Source organism: Anomaloglossus baeobatrachus, chromosome 2 (genome assembly GCF_048569485.1).
Source record: "Anomaloglossus baeobatrachus isolate aAnoBae1 chromosome 2, aAnoBae1.hap1, whole genome shotgun sequence".
NCBI lineage: Eukaryota > Metazoa > Chordata > Amphibia > Anura > Aromobatidae > Anomaloglossus > Anomaloglossus baeobatrachus.
Genome location: NC_134354.1, coordinates 44,151,117 through 44,170,721, shown reverse-complemented (window position 1 = coordinate 44,170,721; position 19,605 = coordinate 44,151,117). Strand labels below are relative to the sequence as shown.

The window sequence follows — 19,605 nt, the reverse complement described above, 5'->3', positions numbered from 1 at the left end:
CTATCTGTGCTTGAAGAGTTTATAGTGAGACAGAGGCATGTAATACTGTCTGATACTGGATAATTTACATGGAGAAGCAGTATAGTCAATGCTTAATTCGTTTACAAAGAGAGACAGGGAGGCAGCACTATCTGTACTTTCAGGTAGAAACTGCAACGGCCCGGTAGTCTGCATTGAGATAGTATTACGATAGAATGAATTAGTTCACTGATAACAGGGTAAATTAATTCCTTGACCCTACAAGTATTGGAGCTGCTTGAATAGTTTAAAAGAGGTTCAGATAAACAATCAAGGAGGAAGGGACTTTTCTAGCTTCACTCCTGAATAAAACATGCAATTTATACAACTTTGAATAATAAAACCGAAGACTAACACGTTTCCAAACTACTGCAGGTTCTTACTTAAAGAAAGTCTGTACTGTCTGTGCCTATATCACTTTTAAGGAGACAGGGATGCAGCACTATCTTTGTCTACATACTGTAAGTCACATAGAGAAACAGAAAGGCAATACGCTCATTGCCTAATTGACTTAACAAGGGTGTTGTATTATCTGCACCTACATCACCTATAGGTAGAAACAAGAAGGCAGTACTAGCTGGGCCTAAATCACTTACAAGGAAGGAGGGGGGTGCAGTATCAACTTTCTCTATATAGCTTACAGAGAGAGGCAGGTAAGCAGTACTATCTGATACTACATAATTTACAGTTAGAGGCAAAGATGCAGTCTAGTTTATGCCCATTTCATTTACAGGAAGATACAGAAAGGTTGTACTATCTGTGCATACATAGCATTCAGTTAGTGACAGTAAAGCAATACTATCTATGTTAATATAATTTACAGGAAGTGACAGGAAGGCAGCAATGCTTGTTTGTATTGCCTGCTCCTTCCCCGGTCTCCAATTGCGCAGGTCTCTTGACAGCGTTCTTACGACACGAGTGTGCACCCTTCCCACCGGTTAAAGGGTCAACGCGCCCTCAAGTGTTCCCAGCCTATGGATGGGAGTCACTGGGAATTTAAGGCACCGTCCCCTGTAGGCATGTGCCTGAGCAATTAGGTTTCTAGTGTGCAAGTTCCCGCATGTACACCAGTCTACTCTCTGGTCCGGCTACTGACTCTAGTCCATGAATCCGATCCCGTCCTTCCAGTTTCCAGTGGTGACTCCGTCTCCCAGTCTCTATATTGTCTCCGTCTTGCTTGGTTACTGTACCCGCTACATCCTGCCTGCCCTTCCGTACCCGCGTCCCTGACTCTTGGGTTGGCTACTGCAGTTTCGGTGACTGCCTTTGAGTGGCACTTGGTGTCTACCTGCACCCCAGCCCTTCCTCATTATCAGAGGCTCTAGTGAAAACTTGGTAGACATTTAGTCATGCCCCTTCAGGGTAACCCCGGTCTGTGGCGCAGTGGCTCCACACCTGCTAGCTTAACATAGAGATTTAGTGTATTTTTTCCCATTTTTAGCCATGGGCTATTTATTTTAGGAGTATTGTCATGAACGCCACAGGGGTCTTCAGCTGACCCCCTGCTGTCACAACAACACATCGGGGTTAAAACAGTGCACCCCCTGGTCCAATTGACAGCAGCATTTAACAGATCAAAAGCCTGGGAAAAGCACCGCTCCACCCACAGTTATTAGTGGAAGTTACAGTAAAGATGCGGGCTCAGTTCCTGAGTATGCATGAAAGTCAGGTAGCCGTCCGGTACATCATATGTACGAAAGCACATGTCATGATCCAGGCCGGCTTTTCCCTGCTGTGGTTGCACCCGGCTCTGGCCTGGTCATGTCAGGGGTTAAATTCCCTTGCCTCATTCTCTATCTCAGGACACTATATCTTTAGTCTCTACCTATGGGTCAGTGCCAGTGATATTTCTGCCTTGCAGCTTGTATACTGGCTCTGGTGAGTGTTCCCGATCTCTCCTGCCTCCCTTGCTGCTGTGTCCTGACTTATACCCTCCCCCGTTCGTCTGCCTGTCCCGGTTTCTGACTTCCCGCTCCTGTCTGTTGTTTATGTTTCCCTCTGCATATCTGATCTCTCGGCTTCCGACTTCGGTTCTGTTTTCTAACTTGATTTTGATCCTCCCTTTGACGGGACTTGACTTTTCTTTTGAGTTTTTTTTTTGGCTAGACCCTGACTGCTTGACTACTCTATTGCCCCCTGGTGGTTCGCCTGATAACTGCCTGCTGAAGTTACTCTGCTGTACTTCAGCTGCCTTTCAGTTACAGTGTGACTTTGTCTCTCCTTCACTACTCTGCTGCCACCTAGTGGGGAATTCGCTGTACTACATCTTACTAGTCCTTTGTACAGCGTGAGAGCACCAACCGCCATCTCCTATCTCAGTAATGTAAAAATTTGTCTTCACTGAATGCAGACTTTAGCTGTGAATTGAGAATGAATGATCAGCCCAGGAGGAGATAGAAGCAGATTTTTCTGGTAAGATATATTAAAAAGTTTCTTATTTTCATTTATACTATTGAATTATGGAATAAAAAAAAAATGACAATGATGGCTACGCTTTAAATAGGTTATGGACAACATGATCAGTCTCAGACTGGAGCTGGAGCGCATATCCCCCCCCCCCCACCCCCCGCAGTCATTTCCACCTGAAGGTTTCTGGACATTTCTTCAGTGCATACGGCACAGATGCTGATTAATGAACTGACATCCATTGCCCGGGAAAGCATGACCTCCTCACCTACAAAATGTCCATTAAAGAACTTGCTGCCAGCATCAGCCAAGGTCTCAATCAGGGACATAAAATAACTTTCTGTTCAGCCATAAAAAGACGTGACGGGCGAGAGGCTGAAATTACTCCATGTCTTCAGGAGAAAGAGGGAGAATGTTTTTTTCTTTTTTTTTTTTCTTTAGACTTGTAATTGCTTATTTTGGAGTTTTGCTCTTTGAGATCTCTGGTATTGTCTACATTTATTTGGAAGAGCCCCTTGACAATAAGCTGATCATAAGTGTCCCCTCGGCTGGGACCCTCAGCCTTAAGGCTGCTTTACACACTACGACATCGCAGGTGCCATGTCGGTGGGGTCATGTCGAAAGTGACGCACTTTCTGCGTCGCTCTCGACATCGTAGTGTGTAAATCCTAGATGATACGATTAACGAGCGCAAAAGCGTCGTAATCGTATCATCGTTGTAGCGTCGGCGAATTCCATAATTACGCGGACACGACGGTCCGATGTTGTTCCTCGTTCCTGCGGCAGCACACATCGCTGTGTGTGAAGTCGCAGGAGCGAGGAACATCTCCTACCTGCGTCACCGCGGCTCCCGTCGGCTATGCGGAAGGACAGAGGTGGACGGGATGTTTACATCCTGCTCATCTCCGCCCCTGTGCTCCTATTGGCCGCATGCCGTGTGACGTCGCAGTGACGCCGCATGACCCGCCCCCTTAATAAAGAGGCGGTTCGCCGGCCAGAGCGACGTCGCAGGACAGGTGAGTGCATGTGAAGCTGCCGTAGCGATAATATTCGCTACGGCAGCTATCACCATGATATCGCAGCTGCGACGGAGGCAGGGACTATCGCACTCGGCATCGCAGCATCGGCTTGCGATGTCATAGTGTGCAAAGTACCCCTTAATCTGTAGGAACAATCTGTCTACAATTTGTCAACTTCCCTGCAGTGGAAAATAATGTAAAATAAGGTCTAACTTAAACCTACTGCACCTGACCTGCCTGGTTCCTGTACAGACTAGAGGTCCCAGTTGCACAGTCACTAAAGGTACCTGTGCAGACTGAAAGAACCCTCACTGGATGACGCAGATGACCAGTTGGACCTTTGCTCCCTAAGCGGCCATCTAGGATTCCACGTACCTCCTTAGGAATCCAGGGGATGGTGCAGTGTAGAAGTAAAATAAACTAAAGGGTAATTTACACGCTGCGATATCGGTACCGATATCGCTAGCGATCGTACCCGCCCCCGTCGGTTGTGCGACACGGGCAAATCGCTGCCCGTGGCACACAACCTTGTTAGTCCCCGTCACACAGACTTACATGCCCTGCGACGTCGCTCTGGACAGCAATCCGCCTCCTTTCCAAGGGGGCGGTTCGTGCGGCGTCACAGCGATGTCACACGTCAGCTGTCCAATACCAGAGGAGGGGCGGAGATGAGCAGCCAGAACATGCAGCCCACCTCCTTCCTTCCTCATTGCCGGTGGACGCAGGTAGGAGATGTTCCTCGTTCCTGCGGTGTCACACATAGCGATGTGTGCTGCCGCAGGAACGATGAACAACATCGTACCTGCAGCAGCAACGATATTAAGGAAATTGACAACGTGTCAACGAGCAACGATTTTTCACGTTTTTGCGCTCGTTGATCGTCACTCCTTGGTGTCACATGCTGCGATGTCGCTACCGGCGCCGGATGTGCGTCACTAACGACGTGACCCCGACGATATATCGTTAGCGATGTCGCAGCATGTAAAGCACCCTTAAGACCTCGGCTCCACTTGTATGGTACTCGATTGTTCAAAATGCAATAAAACATTAAGTTGTACTCGCACCCGTGCAAAACTATGGGGCAGTGTCCATCTGTGATTGATTTTTATGGCATGAGAAATGTATTGTGGCACACTGAGTTTAGCAGCGATTCTTGGCTCACACGCACCCATACAAGTCTATGGGTGCATGTGAAACATTGCACTGTACTCTCATGTCATCCGACACAGTGCGATGTACACAGAGACAATCAGTAGAGGAGATGGGGAGAAAGTGCTCCCTCCCTATTTTCCGCAGCTGTGATCCGATTGCAAGATCACATCACAGTCACATAACCCTCGGCTCTCACTCGTAGCAGAGGGTCATTAGCATATCGCATTGGAAGCTATGCACAAATGGAACCGCGGCTTAAAAGTAATAATCTGCCAGGAGAAACACTAGGCAGACAAGCTGTAGTTCCAAGCAGGGTTTCCACTTCAGAAATATCATAAGTGGGAAACTGAAGCCCGAGGAAGCTTTAAATAGTTACGCCCAGTCTAAATTACCGAATAAGAAACACTTATTGTCAGAAAGGCAATGAACACACAAACAAAGTGTTCAGAACCAGGGCAGCAACCGAACCTGACTGTGGCTCAGTGGAGAGGGAAACAGACCACAGCACAGGAGGCTGCCAGATCAAGTCCAAGGCATGACAGGTTGTCTGTGTAAAGCATGACAAGTCCTCCAGAGCAATTGATGCTCTTTACAGATGCTCAATGTCTTGGCCAAGCAACGAGGATCCTGAAGAGAGGATATCTTCTATTGAAGGGGTTTTCTGATTTTTGAAAAACCCTATCCTTAGGTGCAGTTTGCTTTACTCACCCTCTCTGGATTTAGTGTTCAGTCTGTGCCATTGCTTCAGGTTAGGCCGGTTTCAGACGTCTGTGTTTAATCTGGTACAAGCTACACTCATGGGTATGGTCATACGTGTGTCATATGTGTGACACTTACTGGAGAAAACAGGCGTCTTTATAATAAAAAGATTTTCTATATTCAGCTGTATCCAGCCCTGCTGTTTTTGGCTCTGCTGCATCCTGCTTCCGACCCCGCTAATTATACTCACTGAATATTCACTGCACCTCGGAGTTGGAAGCAAGAGCATCGCCGGTGATCGTTATTAGCCAGCAAGCAAATAGTGTGTGCGCAGTGACGTCCGGGAGGTCATCAAAGTTCCCAGTGAACTCTGATGACCTCTTGATAACACCCACGCTACAGCGGGTGTCACAAAGGTGACTTCACTGGTTCATCAGAGTTCATTGGTGACCACCTGGACGTCACTGCACACACAATGCTTGCTTGCGGTATACTCACCTCTCTGTCCCCAGCGTTGCTGTCCTCGGCGATGCAATCCCTCAGGTGAAGTTGTCCCGAGGTGAATATTCAATGAGTATAATGAGCGAGGGTCAGAAGCAGGAGACAGCATCGCTGGATACAGGTGAATATAGAAAATCTTTTTATTTCAAAGACCTGTGTTTTCTCCGGTACATGTCACACGGACCACATCAGTGTGCGGGCCATGTGACACCCGTGCTGCCGGAGAAAAAACGGACATGTCTCGTGTGTACATGCGGGGCCACATGATCTGTATGAAAACACGGACATGTGTGTAACTCCAGAAAATAACATCCGTGTTAAAAACGGATGTCACACGTACCAAAAACGCGGACATCTGAAACTGACCTTATTGTGTGCAGCGTTGGTGTTGTGGAGAACCCTGCAGCCAATCACTGGCTCTGAACAGCTTCTTCTATCAGTATGGGCACAGCCTCAGGGCTTATTGATTGGCTGCAGTGTTGTCAACATTACTCCGGCGCTGCAGACAAATACAGACATTGGAGACTCAGCACTAGACCCGGGGAGGGTGAGTAACACACGGTTTGGTTTTTTTTTGTTTTTTTAAAAACAAACTGCAGATGAGGAGGAGAAGATTAACAAAACAATAAAGCTTGTTTCACTCCTCAACGTATTAACAGGGTGTATGAATATGGACTGTTCCTTTAAGGAAATTGAAGACTTTTTCTTCCCGTTATTTGTTTGTTTATCCTTATGATTAATTAGAGGAACCAGTTATATTGTTAGGTGCAGGTTTTCTCCGAGGCTCTGTGGGTCATTCAAGTGTGTTTTTTGCTATATCAGCATTTGGAACCAATTACTATTTTCTTGGGCTTTGTCTCTATGCCAATTATATGAAATATGTCAATTTTTTTTCAACTTACAGCCTAATTAGAATTCTACATTTGTGCTGGGATGATACAGTCTAGTCCATACCAATTCTTACTTCTTAAAGGGAACCTGTCAGGTGCATTATGCACCCAGAACCACGAGCAGTTCTGAGTGCATATTGCTATTCCCTGTCTAATCGTCCCTGTATACACCAGCATAGATAAAGAGATTTTTAGGAAAAGTATTTCTAAAGATCTTATATCTTATGCTAATGAGTGCAGGGACTAGTCCCAAGGGCGTTGCTTCCCTGGCTAGTCGGCCCCATTAGCATGTTAGTACACCCCTGTGTGTGTGTTATCATGGTAATGAATGTGCAGCGTCACAGGATGGTCTCACTCACCTCTCTGTCGCCATCATTGCGTACAACGCTGGATTTCGGCTCAGTGCGCATGACCCTGGAGTTTGGGTCATACACACTATGAAGCCGTGTCCTAGTTTCAAACTGAAGTAGTGTGCATGACCGAAAGTCCAGGGTCATGTGCACTGAGCCAAAATCCAGTGTCGGGTGGCGATGTCAACGGAGAGGTGAGTGAGATCATCCTCCGACGCTGCGCATTCATTAGTATGATAGCACACCCATCGTACTAATATGCTAAGGGGGCCAACTAGCCAGGGGAACTAACGCCCAGGGGACTAGTCCCCTCGCTCATTAGCATAAGATAAAAGATCTTTAGAAATACTTTATCTATGCTAGTGTATACAGGGACGGTTAGGCAGGGATTAGCAATATGCACCCAGAACTTCTCGTGATTTTGGGTGCGTAAGGGACTTTACAGGTTCCTTTTAACTTCTTCCCGGCGTCAGCTGTACATGTACATCTCATGACTGGTGCTGGTGTAAGATGTTACACAGCCGGCATCCTCCCGCAAACATAGAGGACTTGTCACTAGGTCAACACTGACCAGCTTTTTGCTCTTATTTTATTCCCGTTGTTCCCCTGAATATTCAATTTGTTTTTTGGAAGGGGGGGGGGGAGTTACACCCGCCATACAGTTCCGGAGATACAGGCCTTTTTATTTCCTTAAAAGATCACGTTGAGGTATATGGAACAGGCTCCAGAGCAGTGTTATACAGCCGGCACCTGTTTGCTAAAAGCTAGCTCTGATCGTTGCTGTTTAACCCTGCAATGCTGCTGTCAATCTCAGACAACAGCATTTACACGGGGTATAGGATTGTATTACAATATGTAGTAGGTGTAATAATAAAAGCAACAAATACCTCCAAGAGAAATGTAGTATAGTTCTCCTGATTAGCTATGTTGCTTACCTCATGTGCAGGGTATTGCAGCTGAGGTATCCATAGTTACAGCAGCCACTCATATAGTGACAATTAGTTGCTCGTTATCACTTTGTCATAACCATTGATACCTACCGTAAGTTACTGCAATGCCCTGCACTTGAGGTAATCAACATAGTGAATCAGGAGAGCTATACTACATTTCTAATTGGAGGTATTTGCTAATATTATTATCATTATCACACCTACTACATATTGGGATAGGATCTTCCACATCGATCCTGGTGTTGCACCGTTTAAGGCACCCATCACCTTCCCCCATGATACTATCTCCTGCTGAAGGCCCCCATAGCTACCGTATTGGTACATCTTTGAAGCCCCATCACAAAGTTGTCTTCATAGGAAACTGTTAGACCATGTGCACACGTTGAGTGTTTGATCAGTTTTTTTTTACCTCAGTATTCGTAGCCAAAACCAGGAGTGGAATAATCAGAGGAAAAGTATAATTGAAACAGCCAACGTCATCGGCAACATGTGGCCTACACGAGTAAATGGCTTAAACTAACCCAAGTCCACACCCAGCCAGGACAAGCGCTTTCATGTAGCCTACCGGGGCGTCCCAGAGTGAAGCCCTCGCCCACGACTACTGCCCCATGACAATCTGACTGATCCACTCCATGTTTTGTATACTGAGGTAAAAAAAAACTCACCAAATTCTCAAAGTGTGCATGTGGCCTCAAATTTATCAGGTATGATGGAGTAACCACAGAGCCACATGCACACATTGAGTGTTTGGGGAATTTTTTACCTCAGTATTTGTAAGTCAAAACCTGGAGTGGGTAAAAAATGCAGAAGTGGTGATGTGCTTCTATTATACTTTTCCTCTGGTTGTTCCACTTCTGGTTTTGGCTTACAAATACTGATATAATGGGCCACACATGTTCCTCCATACAGAATAATGGGGCCCACATAGCCCTCCATATAGAATAATGGGCCCCACATAGCCCTCCATACAGAATAATGGACCCCACATAGCCCTCCATACAGAATAATGGACCCCACATAGCCCTCCATACAGAATAATGGCCCCACATAGCCCTCCATACATAATAATGGGTCCCACATAGTCCTCCATACAGAATAATGGGCCCCACATAGTCCTCCATACAGAATAATGGGCCCCACATAGTCCTCCATACAGAATAATGGGCCCCACATAGCCCTCCATACAGAATAATGGGCACCACATAGCCCTCCATACAGAATAATGGGCCCCACATAGCCCTCCATATACTATAATGGACCCCACATAGCCCTCCATACATAATAATGGACCCCACATAGCCCTCCATACAGAATAATGGGTCCCACATAGTCCTCCATACAGAATAATGGGCCCCACATAGTCCTCCATACAGAATAATGGGCCCCACATAGCCCTCCATACAGAATAATGGGCACCACATAGCCCTCCATACAGAATAATGGGCCCCACATAGCCCTCCATATACTATAATGGACCCCACATAGCCCTCCATACACAATAATGGGCCCCACATAGCCCTCCATACACTATAATGGACCCCACATAGCCCTCCATACACAATAATGGACCCCACATAGCCCTCCATACACTACAATGGACCCCACATAGCCCTCCATACACAATAATGGGCCCCACATAGCCCTCCATACAGAATAATGGGCCCCACATAGTCCTCCATACAGAATAATGGGCCCCACATAGTCCTCCATACAGAATAATGGGCCCCACATAGCCCTCCATACAGAATAATGGGCACCACATAGCCCTCCATACAGAATAATGGGCCCCACATAGCCCTCCATATACTATAATGGACCCCACATAGCCCTCCATACACAATAATGGGCCCCACATAGCCCTCCATACACTATAATGGACCCCACATAGCCCTCCATACACAATAATGGACCCCACATAGCCCTCCATACACTACAATGGACCCCACATAGCCCTCCATACACAATAATGGGCCCCACATAGCCCTCCATACAGAATAATGGGCCCCACATAGCCCTCCATACAGAATAATGGGCCCCACATAGTCCTCCATACAGAATAATGGGCCCCACATAGCCCTATATACAGAATAATGAGCCCCACATAGCCCTCCATACAGTATAATGGGCCCCACATAGTCCTCCATACAGAATAATGGGCCCACATAGCCCTCCATACAGAATAATGGGCCCCACATAGTCCTCCATACAGAATAATGGGCCCCACATAGCCCTCCATACAGAATAATGGGCCCCACATAGCTCTCCATACAGAATAATGGGCCCCACATAGCCCTCCATACAGAATAATGGGCCCCACATAGCCCTCCATACAGAATAATGGCCCCACATAGCCCTCCATACAGAATAATGGCACCACATAGCCCTCCATACAGAATAATGGGCCACACATAGCCCTCCATACAGAATAATGGGCCCCACATAGCCCTCCATACAGAATAATGGGTCCCACATAGCCCTCCATACAGAATAATGGGCACCACATAACCCTCCATACAGAATAATGGGCCCTACATAGCCCTCCATACAGAATAATGGGCCCCACATAGCCCTCCATACAGAATAATGGGCCCCACATAGCCCTCCATACAGAATAATGGGTACCACATAGCCCTCCATACAGAATAATGGCCCCACATAGCCCTCCATACAGAATAATGGGCCCCACATAGCCCTCCATACAGAATAATGGGCACCACATAGCCCTCCATACAGAATAATGGACCCCACATAGCCCTCCATACAGGATAATAGGCCCCACATAGCCCTCCATACAGAATAATGGCCCCACATAGCCCTCCATACAGTATAATGGTCCCCACATAGTCCTCCATACAGAATAATGGGCCCCACATAGCCCTACATACAGAATAATGGCCCCACATAGCCCTCCATACAGAATAATGGGCTCCACATAGTCCTCCATACAGAATAATGGGCACCACATAGCCCTCCATACACAATAATGGACCCCACATAGCCCTCCATACACTATAATGGACCCCACATAGCCCTCCATACACTATAATGGACCCCACATAGCCCTCCATACACAATAATGGGCCCCACATAGCCCTCCATACACTATAATGGACCCCACATAGCCCTCCATACACAATAATGGGCCCCACATAGCCCTCCAGAATAATAATATAGTCTTTAAATATTTTCTTATTTTTCATGTTTCCACTTCTTTTTTTTTAATTATTACTCCGGCTCCAGTCCATACATTATTGTTGCCATACATAATAGAAAACAGTAAAAGCAACACGTTTTGTAAAAGCAGCTGATTAAAGTTAAAATTAACAAAGTCCTCATCCCCCTCCTGCTGTGATCACAGGAGCAGGCGATGGCTCCGAGGGAAACGCCGTCGCGTTGTTTCTCTTTATTATGAATAGAACAAGAAATTGTTTCAAAAGTGAGAATTAATTTTTTGGCTTTGATGAGCGTCAGCGCGATTCTCCATTCTCTTTGGGCATAAATATAAAATGATTTGGTGTCCACTGATAAAACTTGATTTATCAAAGAAAGAAAAAATCTAATTTTGCCAACACAACAGATCCTTGTTATTAGAATATGCAGCTTTTAGCCAAATAAAAAACCCCAAAACATCCAAATAAAAAAAAAAAAAAAAAACAGCATCCATGTTAAACAGTCAATTTGCGCACTATGATACACAGGTAAAACATGCAAGGAAGCTGTATTGATTTTGAAACGCGTCAGTTGGCCCAGTTTACATTGCATATGTATTGAAATGCTATATATTGCCTGTCTGTCTGAGAACAGCCCCGGAGGGAGCTACATCTGAGCCAGAAGAACACCACCGAGACATATAGTAGTATAGGCTGTATCTATTCAAGGAGCCACTGTCTACACTTGTTTTCATATACCAGCACAGCTTCTATCCTGCACCTACTTTCCATGCGCTTTCCTCCTTGCTTATAGCTTGTTTTCTCTGCCCTCCCTGAGACTGTAGATACTTTACTCTCTCTCCACACTGTAGAGATCTGTGGGACAACCCCCTCTTCTTCCCCTCTGCTATCTATAACACTGAGAGAAAAAGGAAAGGAGAGTAAATAGCCATAGGAGCAGGAGCTCTGATATATTGGTCACAATTTTAACATATGGAAGGACAGTACGGACCCATAAACGTTTCTAGATACAATATTCTAGAATCGGAAAACAAGCTCTATAAGATTAATATTACAGATTCATGTAGAGCCATATATTAGGCTCTTAAAACAAAATAGTCAGGGGAATTAAGACTTATCCCCTTCTCAACACCCTAAAAATAATTTGGAAGACTTTCGGTACTTTTGCTTTGAGGGATTGCACGTTAGGCGCTGTTCACTTTATAGTTGTCATGATGTGACTTCAGGTGTCATGTCAGATACAAGAGGATTCCCGGCAAGCGGCACAACACAGTGGGAACACCAGGGTAGCATCATTCCGAGGGAGGGGAGGTCACAACACAAAGGGTACACCAGGGAAGCAATACCTTGATTGGTCTTGCACTAGGGAGAGGGGTCACCTCCTAACACTCACCTAAGGCTGAACCCTGCACTCCATAACATAGCCATATGGGTCCTTCCCGCCGTGTCGTCGATCATGTACCTAAGCCCTCGCTGAGCCTAAACTCACCCTGACTAGTGAAGGCTAGCGAGACAATAAGACAACATGAGGAAGGTAAGACAAACGGGTGGGAAAATACACAATAAAAATCATGCTTTGTTTTCTACAGTTGGAAACTTTGCAGCTGCAATAGTAACAACACCACAGTTACGCAGCAACGAGCTTCTTCAACATGGTCAGCATAGGTATGAGCTATAGCCAGCATACAGAGGAGTGAGAAGCCGATATTTATATCACAAAGGAGTGGCTGCAGCTGAGGTTACAACTACCTGCTAAATCACTGCAGGATAGAAAGGAACCTTAACCCCTTCAGTACCGAATGGAATTAAACATGCTCAAACGCAGCGTAAATGACGAGCAGGCACTAAAGCAAATCTGTGATCTACAATATACAGTGATCTTCTGATCCCAGATCCCCCAAGATCACATGAGGCAGTTGGGGTTCTGGTATTTTTGACAGTAAGGATACCTCTACACATCAGTAAACCTCTATGACGTACAGCACCGGCTTTGGAGCAACATCCCCCATATTCACGGATGTAACAATTTATGTAGTTTCAGGTGTCAAAACTTTTCACCATGATGGGACCCCCTCTGTGCCATTTATGTAAAACAAGCATAATAATCTTTTGCGCAGCCTTTCTCGAGAGTTGTTTTGCACATGAACGTGTTTGACAACTCTTGAAAAGTTTTGGCCCGGATACAATAAGTCCCCCTTTGCCTTGTGCGCTGTGTACACTGAAGGCGGGACCGCTCCCAATTAATTTTCGAGCTTGTGGCGTGGGCATATGCGCCATTGTGAAAGACTTAATTATGACATTTCCCACCATTGACCCTTTTTTATGTGAGACCCCCGTAGTGTATAATTAAGATGCCAGCCATTGAATGATTTCCGTTCTTATGTAAATAGCTATTTAACAAGTAGCGTTGCATCTCCGTGCCAAATACCTTTTCACAGCCTGTCTCTCTAGGATTTTGGGCATTGTATTGTTTGTGATATTGATTTACTTGGCAGGGGAACATTCTGCCTGTTCTGTTGGGAAGAAAAAAAATCCTGACGCGGTGCCAGCTCAAATACCAAACGACCCATTTACCCGGAGCCGCAAATGGTCGGAGCTGATGTTTTGCAGTTTGCAGTAATTGATTATTCCACACCTGATCTGTTCCTATTTCTTCTCATCTGCCGTGGTATTAAGACTGATACTTCACGGTATTAATGCTGCCCGTTCAGCATCATTCTTCCCGCCACTTTCCTCATTATACCACATCCTGCCGCAATGTGTACGGTGCCGTCTCACCTCTTCCATAAGGACTCGAAAAACCACAAGGTCAAAAAAAGAGTAATATTTAGGAATGATCGAATACCTCAAATATTCGACTTCGCAAATATTTGCCGAATAGGTCGCCGCTATTCGACTATTCGCGAATATTTGATGCGCAATGTGTCTATGGGAAACCCGAATAACAACTATTTGGGCTTTCTATAGACTTAAGGCCCTGTCACACGCAGCGATATCGCTGGTGAAAGCACCCGCCCCCGTCGTTTGTGCGTCACGGGCAAATCGCTGCCCATGGCGCACAATATCGTTAGGAGCCATCACACGGACTTACCTGCCTAGCGACGTTACTGTGGTCGGCGATCCGCCTTCCTTCTAAGGGGGCGGTTCGTGCGGCGTCACTAAGCGGCCGCCCAATAGAAGCGGAGGGGCGGAGATTAGCGGCCGTAACATTCCGCCCACCTCCTTCCTTCCTCATTGCCAGCGGCCGCAGGTAGGCTGTAGTTCGTCGCTCCCGAGGTGTCACACGTAGCGATGTGTGCTGCCGCAGGAACGACGAACAACCTGCGTCCTCAACAACCAACGATTTTTTGAAAATGAACAACGTGTCAACGATGGACGATTTGGTGAGTATTTTCCATCATTAACGGCCGCTCATTGGTGTCACACGCAACGACGTCACTAACAATGCCGGATGTGCGTCACAGAATCCGTGACCCCGGCGATATATCGTTAGATACGTCATTGCGTGTAACGGGGCCTAGCAGAGCGGCGACCTATTCGTCGGATATTCGTGAAGGATATTTGAGGTATTCGATCATCCCTAGTAATATTGGTGTTTGCTTATCGTTGTTTAGACTTTTAAAAACATTTTATTTTGTAATTGGGTGCAACATATACCCTAGTATCTCTTGAACGTCCAAAAAGCTGGGTAAGTTCTCCAACTCCCGGCTTTCTCCAGTATTCCAATAGACAATTGATAAAGCAGAGATCGCGCATGCGCACCTCTGCTCCATGCAAGATTGGTTCCAGAACCCCGTTTTTTGGGATCCTTGGGGTTCCGTTGTGAGTTGTCGCACCCCTAGACATAAGTCAGTTATCCCATATCCCCTTAATAGATTATTACCAGAAGGCTAAACATAATGCAAGTCACTACTTATGGGTAGTACAGATGAAAGAGTAGTCAGGAAAGCCGGGGTCTGGTAATGGGAAGACATGTATGGATACAGGGAGTACACAGAGACGTAGTCAGGTCACAGTCCGATGGTCAGAATTCCAGGAAGGCTTGTAATTGATTCAGAGAGTAAACTGAAATGTGGCCAAGTAACGGTCCGACGTCAAATGTCACAACAGTAACAGGGAGCAGGCAGAGAGGTGTCAAAAAACAGTCCAGGGTCAAAAAACAAAGATCAGAATACTAGAGACACATGTCAACAGCACAACAACTGAACCAGAATGCACAACTGGCAACATTCTGAGAGAGCATGCTCCGTAAAGAGGGAGAGCAATTACCAGGACGATGAAACACCTGGGCACTGAGCACATCCCAGAACAAGCATGGAATCCTGCGCTATGAATCAACCTGCCAGTCAGTAGCCTAGGAAAACACAACAGAGCATCTCCTAGTTGTGCGATATGCACAGCATAGAGGAATCATGACACTGCCAGCTCAGTAGCTCAGGAAAACACAGCAGAGCATCTCCAAGTGCAAGATGCTCTGCACAGAGGAATAGTGACACTGCCAGCTCAGTAGTCCAGAAAAACACAGCAGATTATCTCCTAGTGTGCAAGATGCTCTGCACAGAGGAATAGTGACACTGATTCATCATTGTGTTTGCACCTGTTTTTTTGTGCCTTTTGTGCCTTTTTTTGAAGTCTACTTTATGTCCTCTCCCATTTCTTCTTATTTTTCCTTTCCGCTATGTAGGTGGAATCTAGCATTTCCAATCATTTTACCCTAATTCATCAATTCGCACAACTACAGTCCCCCCCCCCCCTTGCTCCCTTGATGTTTTGTTTGAGTATGCAAAAAATTTGGAGCAATTTTTGAAACTTTTGTTGTCACCTTTGATGCCAAAAGTCCTATGTTAACAAAAACAGTTCAAGACAAAACCTTTTTGTGTAAAGTTTGCATCGAATTTATAAAGCGCATGCACCGTTTTGGTGACTTTGGCACAAAAAATGGCAGCTAATACCAAAAGACAAAAAAGTAAGTGATTTAAAAGAAAAAAAACAAGTGATAAATCGGGGCTTATGTGTGGAGGGTGAACAGATTACTACTAGAGGGAAGGGAATAATGATGACAGGTCTTTTATGCGACTGGAAGCTAGATAGGCAGAAATGTTACTGTCTGTTTTGCACAAACTTCGCCGGCATTGTTGGCCTCTGTTCAGATTGCAGATTCTCACACTCCACCCAATGGTTTCTCTGGTGTCTGGGATCAACACAGGCAGATTTGGGCGTTGACCTGCTGTGTGCTGACGCATAGGCAGGCTAGCAAGAGTTAATCTCTCCTGGTCTGCTTGCTCCTTTGATCACATTTATGGGGAGGCCTATCACATCTGATCCCCTCCAATTTATGCTGGTTGAATCCTTCCACCCATGCCAGCTATAGTTTTTTTCTATGTTGGTCTGTGAGATGTGGTGTCCCAGACTGGTGAAAGTTGTGCTTATTTGCTTCATGGGGTTGTTGAGTTTACCCCTGTTGTTTTGTAGTTTCCTTACTGCCCTTGTTTTCCTCATGATTCTCTTATTGTCTTTTCCTATGTGTGTGCATGCTGTGTAACAGAGTTTTGTCTTTCCCTTGTCTGTCATTATATTACGGTGTGTGATCTTATAACTGGGGACCGGGTCTCCTAAACTGGGAGCTCTACCTATCCCTGATCCCAGACATATGTCTAATGGTGACGATGTCTGGGCCACCTTCCTTGCCCTTCTCCTAAACAGCCCTGATCTAATACCCCCTCCCTCTCACCCCAGAGGATGACTGGGACAGGAGTGGTAGAACCTACAGATAAGGATAAACAGGGGACACCAAAACTACATGACACAGCACGCTCACACAGAGGTATTAGACAACAAGTGATAATGAGGAAAATAAGAACAGGGAGGAAACGAAAAGGGAACTTCACAACAACTCCACGCAAAAAGTAATACAATCACCAGCAGGATTGGTATACAATAGCCCACGGACTGGCATAGCTAAAGATATAGTTGGCATGGGAAGACAGGTTTCTCCATCTTAAAAAGGCTGTGAGTGACTGTGATAGGTCACCCGCAACATGTGATCCAAGAGGTAACCAGTAGGCTAGCAGAAATTAACTCCTGCAAGCTCGATCACTAATGAGAACACAGCTGGTTGATGTCAGCCTGTCTGTGTAACTCAGAAGCAACAAAGGAGGCATAATAAGTAGTGTCAGACTCTGCAGTGTGAACAGCGTCAGATGTCGCCATGACACTTGATGAGTTTAGAGCTAGACACTGTGTGACACTTTATCTGTGGGTTTCATCACACTACTGTCCCTAGCTGGAGAGGGGTATCAGATCAGGACTGGTTAGGAGCAGAGCCATGAAGGAGACTCGGGCATCTCCACCATCAAGAGTATACCTGAGATTAGGATCAGGAGCAGGGCCAGGAAGGAGACTCTGGCATTTCCACCATCAGGAGTATCCCTGAGATTAGGGTCAGGAGCAGGGCCAGGAAGGAGACTCTGGCATTTCCACCATCAGGAGTAACCCTCAGATTAGGGTCAGGAGCAGGGCCAAGAAGGAGACTCGGGCATTTACACCATCAGGAGTATCCCTGAGATTAGGGTCAGGAGCAGGGCCATGAAGGAGACTCGGGCATATCCACCATCAGGAGTATTCCTGGGATAAGGGTCAGGAGCAGGGCCAGGAAGGAGACTCGGGCATCTCCACCATCAGGAGTATCCCTGAGATTAGGGTCAGCAGCAGGGCCAGGAAGGAGACTCGAGCATTTCCAACATCAGGAGTATCCCTGAGATTAGAGATAGCACAGGACCCCCTAGCTTGACGGACAGATTAGGTGCCCTGGTTCCTCGCTATACCATAGTCATTGTGACAGTTACACCACTGAGCGTAGCACAGAGTAAAGTGTATACTTGTGTATAAGGAAGCTACTTAGTTGGGGGTGACAGACCACAGTAATTACATCTTCTGGTCACCTACAAGAAGAGGTGATAGATAATCACAGAACCTAGCCAAGTACAAGGAAACAACCGCCGAGCTCTGAACTTGTAGCGTCACAAGCAGTTAGATCTTGAAAGTAAAAGAAACAACCAAGAACACGATACAAAGTGAATATTTCCAGAAACATAGTTCCCTATAAATTACAAAAAAAAAATAAGCTTTTGACAAAGGTGCACGCGTCCTTCCAAGGACGAGAAAGCTGTAAATGAAACCACTCAAATGAAATTTATAAAAAAAAAATTCCTACCTCTTTGCTTTTATCTCGAAATTGTACGTTTTATAGACTAACGCTAAGTGAATCTTTTATTTTTTTTACTCCTATGTAATGTCACAGGAGGTTAAAACCCACGATTGCGCTTAAGTGTGGCTGATGACATGTTGTTTTCTTGTCTCCAGTGTCTTTCTTTCAACGCCATAATGGAAGAACTTGGGATATCGCTAAAACATCCGAAAAGGCTAAAAAAGAAATCAAAGGTCAAAGGGAGATCGTCATTTACCAGTATGCTTACCTGTCACCAGAGGCGGATCATCAGAAAAGAGACAATGGCGTAGGAACCGGACGTCACTTTATGAAAAGACTGAGAACTGTTCCGAGGGTTTTTTAAGAAAAAAAAATAAATAAATTCTGTCTCCTTTTTTTAAATTCTTTACATGATTTTTATAACAACATCTAGGATCCGCTCAACATGGAGAAGGTGGAATCCGAGGACGGCCTCACTGTACGCGAGACAAGTGAGGGTCTGTACGACGCATCTCCGACCGCCCCTCCACCCCATGTACAAATGACCCGTGTGCTTTCTAAATAAAACACATTTGGTTTTTCACTTTTCTGTGTGTAATTGGCCTCGAAACGTTAAAAGGGTTGTAGAAGCTTACGAAACCGTAGATGTGGCCTTCATCTTGGAAGAAAACAGACATGTTCTTAGATAAAAGGAAATACATTCGGTGGTAATACATGGACCTTCTACTTAGGCTGCACGCACACCAGCGGTATTCTGCCGCAATGCCGGATCCGTCAGAAGTGCGATACAGTTAAATGGAATCGCGGCAAGATCAGGTCACATGCGACCGGTAGTCGTAACTAGTGATGAGCGGGCACTACTATACTCAGGTGCTCAAGTCGTGCCCATCAGAGCATCAAACTGCCCTTAACAAGTACTGAGCATGGTAGTGCCCGCTCATCACTAGTTACGAGTACTGAGCACCTGAGCATGGTAGTGCCCGCTCATCACTAGTTATAAGCACCGAGCATGGTAGTGCCCGCTCATCACTAGTTACGAGTACTGAGCACCCGAGCATGGTAGAGCACTACTATACTCAGGTGCTCAAGTCGTGCCCATCAGAGCATCAAACTGCTCTTAACAAGCATGGTAGTGCCCGCTCATCACTAGTTACTAGTACTGAGCACCTGAGCATGGTAGTGCCCGCTCATCACTAGTTACCAGTACTGAGCACCTGAGCATGGTAGTGCCCGCTCATCACTA

At 45.9% G+C, this 19,605-nt stretch overlaps 1 protein-coding gene across 5 annotated transcripts in view; it reads left to right on the top strand.

Moving 5' to 3' along the window:
• Window positions 1–18,945, top strand: part of GRIK1 (glutamate ionotropic receptor kainate type subunit 1) — a 473,929-nt gene extending 454,984 nt beyond the window's left edge. For 2 of the 5 annotated variants that reach the window (XM_075335032.1, XM_075335029.1), the window contains one exon: window positions 18,518–18,945. In XM_075335032.1, coding sequence (XP_075191147.1) covers window positions 18,518–18,673 — 156 coding nt within the window. In that variant the 3' untranslated portion in view covers window positions 18,674–18,945. The remainder of the gene's footprint in view (window positions 1–18,517) is intronic. The other 3 variants (XM_075335033.1, XM_075335030.1, XM_075335031.1) reach the window with 2 other exon arrangements.
• Window positions 18,946–19,605: the final 660 nt, after the last annotated feature.